This window comes from Periplaneta americana, chromosome 10 (genome assembly GCF_040183065.1).
Source record: "Periplaneta americana isolate PAMFEO1 chromosome 10, P.americana_PAMFEO1_priV1, whole genome shotgun sequence".
NCBI lineage: Eukaryota > Metazoa > Arthropoda > Insecta > Blattodea > Blattidae > Periplaneta > Periplaneta americana.
The window spans coordinates 176,711,370-176,721,101 of NC_091126.1; the positions used below are offsets into that span (position 1 = coordinate 176,711,370).

General features: G+C 35.7%; 1 protein-coding gene across 2 annotated transcripts; it reads right to left on the bottom strand.

The window, feature by feature from the left end:
• Positions 1 to 261: 261 nt before the first annotated feature.
• LOC138708191 (zinc transporter ZIP3-like) lies at positions 262 to 7,582 on the bottom strand. Of its 2 annotated transcripts, none has more exons than XM_069838475.1 (2): positions 7,514 to 7,582; positions 262 to 7,173 (listed from the first exon to the last, which is right to left on the bottom strand). In XM_069838475.1, exon 2 carries the CDS (start codon positions 7,137 to 7,139, stop codon positions 6,078 to 6,080), a length of 1,062 nt encoding a protein of 353 aa, XP_069694576.1. In that variant the 5' UTR covers positions 7,140 to 7,173; positions 7,514 to 7,582; the 3' UTR covers positions 262 to 6,077. The 2 variants fall into 2 exon arrangements, with proteins under 2 accessions (XP_069694576.1, XP_069694575.1); XM_069838474.1 differs by having other exon boundaries at positions 7,412 to 7,550.
• Positions 7,583 to 9,732: the final 2,150 nt, after the last annotated feature.

Consider the following 9,732-nt stretch of genomic DNA (forward strand, 5'->3'; position numbering starts at 1 on the left):
GATGAGTGCATTAACAGAGTTATACTGTATGTTATGATAAAATAACGTTTTTAAATTATATTATTCAAAAATTATATTAATTATGAAATTTTAAACAATCAATTAAATTTAAATAAAAAAAATTGTTGACCTGTAAAATGAGGGTGGAACAGGTTTCCATCTTCAGTAGATCTAGAGATATAATTTAATTGTGATCATGTGTGCAACCTTTAATGCAATTTGGTCTTTAATAACTAATAAAATAACAATGACAAGCAGGAATTAAAAACGAGTTCTTTTATTTTTACCAAAGAAAGCATTAAAAAATACGAACCTACTGTAATTGGAAACATGAACATCAATTTTTTTCAAATCTGCAATTTCACGTGGAATGGCTCAGACATAACACTGATTGACTACACTAGCCCCAAGAACTAGACATACTTTTCAGCAGGAGTGTGCAAAACTTCAATCCATTATATATATTTATGTATATTTGCTTAAAATTTCAACAAATAACTTGTTAAAATAATAACATGATATTGAATCATGTACGAGGAGCATCCAAAAAGTAAGTTTCCCGATTTTTTCCCTTTTAAAGTAAACGTAATTAGCTGTGTCAATTACGCATGCATAACAGATCTATGACATATCCATCATATGCCAGCCGGACAGGTCCCGCCTGGTGCCAGTAGCGTGGCAGCAGTGGTCCAAAATGGAAGTTCTTATTCCTTCTCCCGCCGCCTGCGAGGTCCGGTTGGTGATAAAGTTCTTTAATGCACAAAGCATTGCGCCAATTGAAATTCATCGGCAGCTCTGTCAGGTCTATGGGCCGAACATCATGAGTAGCAGAAGGTGCGTCGCTGGTGTAGGCATTTTCCGAAGGTCGTCAAAGTGTCCATGATGAAGAGTGTAGTGGGCGACCATCCCTCATCAATGATGATCGTGTTGAGCTGGTGCGGCAGTGCATCATGGAGAACCGTCGCTTCACGATTACGGAGCTGAGCAGCCATTTTCCGCAGATATCGCGATCCTTGTTGCATGAGATTGTCACTAAGCACCTGCTGTTCAAAAAAGTGTATGCCAGGTGGGTGCCGAAAAACCTGACAACCGATCACAAAATGCAATGTTTAGGAGCAGCACTGACATTTCTGCAACGGTATCACGATGACGGCGACGAGTTCCTCGACAGGATCGTCACGGGCAATGAGACTTGGATTTCGCACTTCACTCCGGAAACCAAGCAGCAGTCAATGCACTGGCGGCATAGTGGATCTCCGGTCAGGACGAAATTCAAACAGACGCTATCGGTACGGAAAGTGATGTGCACTGTGTTCTGGGACAGGAAGGGCATTCTGCTCATTGACTTCCTTCCAAGAGGTGAAACAGTGAATGCTGACCGTTACTGTGAAACACTGCGAAAATTGCGACGTGCCATTCAAAACAAGAGGCGTGGAATGCTTACTGCAGGTGTTGTGCTCCTCCATGACAATGCTCGTCCACATATGGCTCGACGCACAGCAGCTGTTTTGACGGAATTTGGCTGGGAGTTGTTTCATCATCCACCCTACAGTCCTGATCTTGCTCCCAGCGATTTTCATTTTTTCTTCCACCTCAAGAAATTCCTGTCCTCTGGTGAGAGTTTTGGCAATGACGAAGAGCTGAAGACGTCTGTCACACGCTGGTTCCATTCACAGGTGGCAGAGTTCTACGACAGAGGGATACAAAAGTTGATTCCACGATACGACAAGTGTCTCGATTCTGATGGTGGCTATGTTGAAAAATAGCTGAAACATTGCTGTACCTGTTGCCAATAAATGTTTTCCTGAAAGTGTGTGTTCTTTTTTTTTTTAATAGGGAAACTTACTTTCTGGATGCGCCTCGTATTCCTCTATTTTATGACGCAAATCTTCTGTTCACAGTATTTCCAGTCTAGTATATACAGTCACGAAGCTCAATACGTAGTAAATATGCATCCATAGATAGTTGCTAACAACTAGGATTGCTACTATCGCCTCATTACAGACAATGCGAAATAGTACCTGCACAGTCTATTGTTCCTAGTACCCTCATAAACTCAAACTTCGTGACTGTATATTCTAGACTGTGGTATTTCTGTAAGTTCAAGATTGCTACTGGATGGGAAAGAAATAAAAAATCTTAATACTGATATTATTTACTTCAAATAATATGTATGTACTAAATGACTAGCCTGAACAAGACTTACTTAGGTAACTCGCTCTAAGCATTTTGGTATTGATGCACAAGACTAGTTAGTGTAAGTTACACACAGATGTAGGGAAATGTATGTTTTCCTTTTCTTCTCTTCCTTCTTCTTATTCTTCTCGTTACTGTCATTGTTGCTAGTTTGTTCCACGTTGAACTGTCCAATATGACATTTAAATAGTAGTAATAAACATTAAATTAAGCTCAATGACAACATTTGTACAACAATAGCAAAGGAATTTTCATTCAACACAAAACATCTTATTCAAATGAATATACAGCCTAGTATGTATTAATTGTCGGAACAGTAAAAAGAGAAGATATTCTTAATATGTCTTTCCTTTTATTTAGAGATAAATGATTCACAATACCCACATTGCCTTAAATGTGCAAATGTATTAACAACGCAATCATAATTGTGTGATTTTAACTTTTACAAATTAGCAATGATACTCAATGAAGTGATTCCCAGTCATTTTTCATAACCTATTTTCCCTGAACTAATTTTCGTTAAGTTCGTTTTTCCTAATAATAATGTTTTCCTAATCCATTTTTTGTAATATTGTTGCGTTTCGTTTTCTAAAACCATGGCAAAGAAATTGATATCAGCAATTGTATAAATTTAGAAATCAGAGGCTTCCCTGCTGCAGCATGCTAAACAATTTCAGAAATAATTGATTTAAATATTTTGTAAAGCTTTAAATATAAACGCATTTCTTAGTAGTTCGCTGTACAGGTATAACATGTGTCACAAGCTTGTAAGGTTCTTCCTCCCTTCTCCCTCGTACATCCCAACAAATGTCTTCCACTGTACCTCCATGGATAAGTTCAGCAAGCAGTGATGCTTATTGAGCTTATTTGTGAGGTTTTCTTCTCAAGTGCGCAATTGTTAAAGTTTGCAGAAATGAATTCAGTGGATTCTCTGTTGAAGAAATCATTCTCTACTCGGCCTTTTGAAGAAAAAGTATGAGTTAAAACAATGGGAAGATCGACACCTAATATTAGTATTGCTCAGACAGCCAAGGGGAGAAAAGCTACTGGTACTTATACAAGGCATTTTCATAGTGACGTTTATGTGAAATATCCAGGAATGTGTGGTTGTGAAATTAGAGATGCCCTTTTCTGCTTTCCTTGCCTGTTAAGCTAGGCACTCACTTACCGGAAAAAATTTGTTCACTACGTTCGGATTTTTATTCTTTCCATTGTTTTAAATGAGCATTGGTCACTTAGCCGTATCGCCTCTGTTCGCATGACCTGATTCCATTCAGAATTCTGGCCAGGTGATTCTGAAAGGATTTCTGTATGGTTCAAAATCGAAATAAAGAATGTCATGGCAAATATATCGGTTACATGGCCTCCAAACACAGTAATATTGAAGGTATAATAAAATGAATGACACGAAGCTTATTTTATCAAGTCCAACAGTATGAAGAGCTTTATAATTTATTAAATTAGAATTATAGGAACATAATATGGAGAAAGAATGTATGGGATGAGATTGTGAAAATACTAAATTAACCAGGTATGTCCATAATTTATTTAAGATACAGAGTTATTCATTTTATTTCCAGATTTAGCTCAGAACATTACAATGAAATAATGTGCTCTAGCGGTAAATTGCAACAGTATTTAATGATTAATTCGGAAATGCAGACAAGTGAACGATACTATAATAAAAATCCGAACACAACAAACGAATTACTTCCAGCAAGTGAGCACCTACCTTTATTCGAAAGTAATGATTCCTGATCAAAAAATGGCATAAAGGACCTAGGCCATTTGAATGAATATGTAACTAAGCATTTGTAGAGTAAGAAACACATGGGTGATGTTCTGGACCTCACTATTTTTGGTGCAGTGAACATTGGTGTACAGCTCAGTTCAGCATATAGTGAGTCTCCTAAACTCAAAAAGGAGCAAATCGAAAGAAATAGGTATACTTTATCGAAAATAATAGACTGCATAAAATTTTATGGTACATTTGAATTGGCATTAAGTGGACATGACGAAACAAAAGATTCTGAAAACTCTGGAATATTTTTGGGGGTTATCAACCTATTAGTGTTGACAGTGCTGTAAAGAATTACATTGGGACAAATACCGTTGCTAAATGGATATCGAAAACAACACAAAATGAACTGCTACAATGTATGTTGGACGTCTGCCACAACAAAGTAGGAGAAAAGCTGAAGACGAAATTTTTAGCATTAATGGCAGGTGAAACTACAGACATGTCAGAGAACCAGCAGATGGTTCGTAAAAAGATTTGTTCATCATACAATTCACTACTATATTTTGAAAGTGTGAAGAAAGTGAAAGTTGTTTAGTGATCTGTTATCGCACTTTCATAGACATCTGGTAAAAATTTCATGGAATTATTAGAATTTTTATAGACTATATGATCTAAACAAGAATCTATAGTCCACGGTCTAGTAGTGGCATGTAAAACCTGTTGTAATAGAGTTCATGCATAACATTAAAATATTTATGGCCATAATAATCTAAATAGTTTTCAAGAATTCGTATGTTGATATCAAGATTCTAAATTTTTGTAAACTTGTAAAAATTCATGTTGAATCTTTCGTGCACTACTTTTAACACTTGAATATAAATAATTGATTAAATGGCGATCTTACTCGTGTTAATTGTGTAAGCATGCAGGCTCTGAGGATGGTGTGAAGAAGCACTGAAACAGCTGTAAGCCGCACATGCTTACACAATTAACACGAGTAAGATCGCCATTTAATCAATTATTTGTAAAAATTGTTCAGAGGCATATATGAATCCATTAATGCAAAGATTAGGGAATTTAAAATAGCTGTTAAATAAAGTAGTGTTGTCAAATTTAAATTTAAAATGCAAACAGTCAGAATACACAATTTCTGCTCCTAATTCAGTAACATCAATATCATTTTTAGAATAAACAATCAAATCATCATATTTATTGTGCTTACAGGATTTAATGAATTTTTTGTAACCTTCACGTATTTTGAATTTTCTTCATTCAATATTAAAAGAAGAGTTTTAGGAAAATGGAATTGAGAATTTTAATTTGAGGAAAATAGCTATTTTGAAGGATGAACTTAAAGAAAAATGGATTAGAAAAAATGGCCAGGAATGCAATGAAGTTCTATGTAAAAGCCATTGCTATTGTGTGTGTGCCATGAAATAAAATTATACTAATACGGCCTCCATGTGGCTTGATTTCTTGCCTATCCTTCACAAACTTTCCAAATATTGGTACCGATATTGGTAGAAAATAATTATTATATTCTTACTTTGTAAATAATTCTGGCTGTGCATATTTTATGTGCAAACAATTGGTACTATTTAACACAAATCTTTCTTACAATGCTTATCGCCTATCCTGCTTTACTTCTCATAACAGAAAATCAAAACTGCACTGCAATGCTACAAAATCTTGATTTCGAGACTTCCTGTTACTTTCAGTAAATAGGCCAGGCCTATCATGAGAATCATGAAATAATTTTATTTCTCTCTAAAGTCAACAATAGTCTCCTTTTACTTGGTAAAATCTGTACTACTACCAATGTTAATGTATTACATGAAGACCATTAATACACAAGTAACATAGGCCTGTTAACTATGCCCTATTCTCATAAAAATATTATCCAAAGTATCAATTAAAACTATTCAGTACCATAGCAATACGTATTCATTATTGAAATATTTGCAAAACTTCAGTAATGAAATAAAAGAATTGAAATATTGAACACAAATGTCTGTTCTATCTTGCCTTCTGTATAATATAATCCCTTCTAGGTACAGTAGGCTAAATTATGTTCGCATGTTTCAACAAATCCACAAATACAATCCCACCACTTGACACAAATAGAGCAACTCCTGCTTTTTCAGTGATCACCTAACGCAATATTTACTGCAGCCATCACCATAAATCCAATAAAGAAAAATAAAATTTTCAAGAGGCGACATTTTTCACTGGACAGTTCTTCTGGTATAATTTCCATGAAAGTAACATGAATAAATATTCCTGCAGCAATACCCTGTAAAACTGCTGATATGGCAGCTCCCAACAAGCCACGAGCAGTTCTAATCAATAATCCCAGTATTATACCAACTGGTATGCTTCCTGTCACAATCAGAATATACTTGAAGCTAGTGATCAACCCCATGTTCATTTTGGCAATGTTTGCTCCAAATGCAAGCGCTACTAGGACTTCATGAAACAGCACTGCTAAGAAAAGATGAAACACTTTTACTTCATTAGTCTGAAGTCCTAATGTTACTCCCTCAAACAGAGAATGAATGCTAACAGCCAACAATAATATTAGATGTCTAAGTCCTGTTGATTTGTTAACAGCAAATGTCATATCACAATGAGAATGTCGAGTTAATCCTAGTGGACTTCCTCTTGTCGCATGGAGAGAATGGAAGTTATGAGCAGAATGTGAAGGTTTTGATAAAGTGATTTCATTATCTTCACACATATCCTGTTCTTGACCGTCTATTTCCAGCAGTCTCGCGAATGAGTCATCATCCGCCTGACTCGAATCCCCACCAATTTCAACATGAGACATACGAACAGAATCTTCACTTGAAAGATTATCTCTTTCTATCTTATTACGTGTAGTAATTATTATATGCTCCAAAGTAAATATAAAAAAGAATCCAATTATAATCACAAACTCTGAAAGTGGGAATGATGTCGTAATTTCTGCAATTGTGAGCACTTCTGCGAACTTTTCTTTAACATAGGGAAATAATCCTAAGAAACACATTCCTAAGAAAACACCTCCTGCAATGCAATTGCCAAATGATATGCATGTTGTCATTTGGTCACTAATGTGGACGTTATTTTTCTTCCACACAACAAGCACTGGAATAATGCTACAAACAGTCATGGCTATAAACAACACTGCGAGGCAAATAATTTGAAGTAGTAGTACTTCCATTTTGTCAGTTGTCAAATCTTAGCCATCAGTAATCCTGTAAAGACAACAAAAAGTATGTGCAAAGATGTAATAATGGATTACTTGCATAAAATTACGTATAGCCAGTATTTAATATTATTTTCTCACAACAGAGGCACGAAAATTAACTTCGTGATCAACAGGTTATCGTACAAATATAAACACGTCAAGTCAACCATAACCTAAACATATTAAGAGACAAATATTTCAAGGCCCATATAAAGAACACTACATATAAATTACTCATCTCGTACCATTTAGGTATTATTAAAACGAAAACCTTAAAACATGCTCATTACAGCACTTTCAGTCTCATTGTTCAGAAAAAAAACAGGTCTTCCGAAATACAAACTTACAACACAGCATGGATTATCCATGAACGCAGTGTCGTCATGCCGTCAACCACTGCCTATTAGATCAGGAGGGCAGTGCGTCAACACAAAAAATCAAAACCTTGCTTAATTAATTAAAAGATAGCAAAGTTCAGTTAAAATATTTAGATTTCGTTACGTAAATTAAATTGAATTGAATTATAGGCGTAGATGGGAGAATAATAATATTAAAATAGATTTGAGAGAGGTGGGATATGATGGCAGGGACTGCATAATCTTGCTCAGGATAGGGACCGATGGCGGGCTTATGTGAGAGCGGCATCGCGGCAATGAACCTTCGGATTCCTTAAAAGCCCCTTGTATATATTTCTAAAAGAAATACGAAAATCTTAATTAAGTGATTTATATTGCAGGCCTATTATAGTTGATTTAATTGAATAAAATTAACGCAGATTTAATATGAAATATTAGGTACCTTACCTCAATTCATTTTCCATGTGGAAGAAAGCCAGCGATTGAGGATTGTCAGACTGATGTCTAATTTGCGTTGAGTTATTTCATAGTGAATTGAAACTGGAATATGGAGTTGCAAAATTGGACTCAATATGAGACATGCAGTAGCCATCTGGAGCGATTTCATCACAGGGGAAATGCCATTTTAAATCTAATTAATTGCAAATTGACAAAACCTGGGCACAAGTCAATCAAATGAATGACGTAATCCTGCTTCACCACAAAGAGAGAAGCTTCGACAGAATCAATCACCCACGAATGTCATGATCATTTTGACGTATGACAGTCAAGGTATTCTGGATTGTCATCCTGTTTGCGAGGGCCACATTGTCAATGCCCAATACTAAAGATCATTTTTGCTTTACCATCTGTGTTGTACATGGAGGAAACGTTCGGCACTGCTGGACAGTGCCATAATCCTACAGCCCATACTGCAGCTCGTGTCAGGGACCTTTTACAGTGGTGAGGGTGGGAGATCTTAGAGCATCCTCCCTACTTGCCTAATTTCTGTCCATGTGACTTTGATCTCATTCCGCAACTGAAGAAGCTGTTGCGTGGGAAGCACTTTTGCAAACAAGGTTATCTTAACAGTGTTTCGACGACAGGTGGCAAACAATCCATTGAGGATACGCACATTTGGAACAAAAGCTGCACAACACCTACATGTTTTCCAAGTAAATTATAGGCTCCGTCACATGCAAATGAAATCCAATTATGTGGTAAAATGTTGTCAAATCTGTGATTCTGGAGATTGTTGAGTAAGGCGTCTCTGATCATTGCAGCTCTAGTATTTTCTAATTTCACTATATCAAAAAATAACTACCAGTACTCTCGTCCATGGAATCAGGCAGTTTGCAATGTCTTGGTCCCTCCAAAGGTCTTTTCCCTCAGGTCTTCCAACTAACACTCAATTAATTTCGTCCCCAGAAGTTCTGATTTTGTTTCAATAACATTTTACACGTAAATATTTAAGTATCGTGATGGAACTGCTGAGATTCATACATATTTCTGAAAGGTTCTCAGTATGAGACAGAAGAACCAGCGAGCACAGTAGGAAATATTCTGCACTCTTTGAGAAGAACATAGCATGTTTGTCTTCATTCGCTTCGCAGGCAAGCGTTAGAACTGCCACAGCATCCATTTTCAAATAATTAAAAAAATTATAAGTTTTGTTACAAACCAACAGGTGAAAAGTGGTATGAGGTTTTTCAACATTTAAAAACAAATTCCATTCCATTTGAAAATCTTCTGGAAATAGTGTCATTAATCATGTGTCTTCCAGCCAGTAATTCATCATTTGAAAGACTTTTTTTTCTACACAATGAACTGAATCTTAACTGATGAAAGTGAAGATTAAAAACTGAAACAGTTAAAGCTTTGTTACAAGTGAAAACAAATTTTCGTTTCTCATGTAAGGAACTTAGTGTGAAGCTGTATGGAAATGAACAGATCCTTAAAAAAAAATATATTCTTCACACAAGTACTTGTAAAATGTGTGTTAGAGTTCAGTGTGTACAATATTATGTGAAAGACTTCCATGCATAACTCAGTTCTGAAATTGAATTCTTGGTGGATATAATTACGTATAGGAGTTACGTATGTTTATGAATTTAATTAAAAAAGTTAAGATACTCTACAAATTTAGTGCGCAAAGTTCTATTATTGTATCTACTGTTACATGTATTTTGTGCAACATTTCAACGGAGCGTGACTAGAAAAGAGTTTGTGAT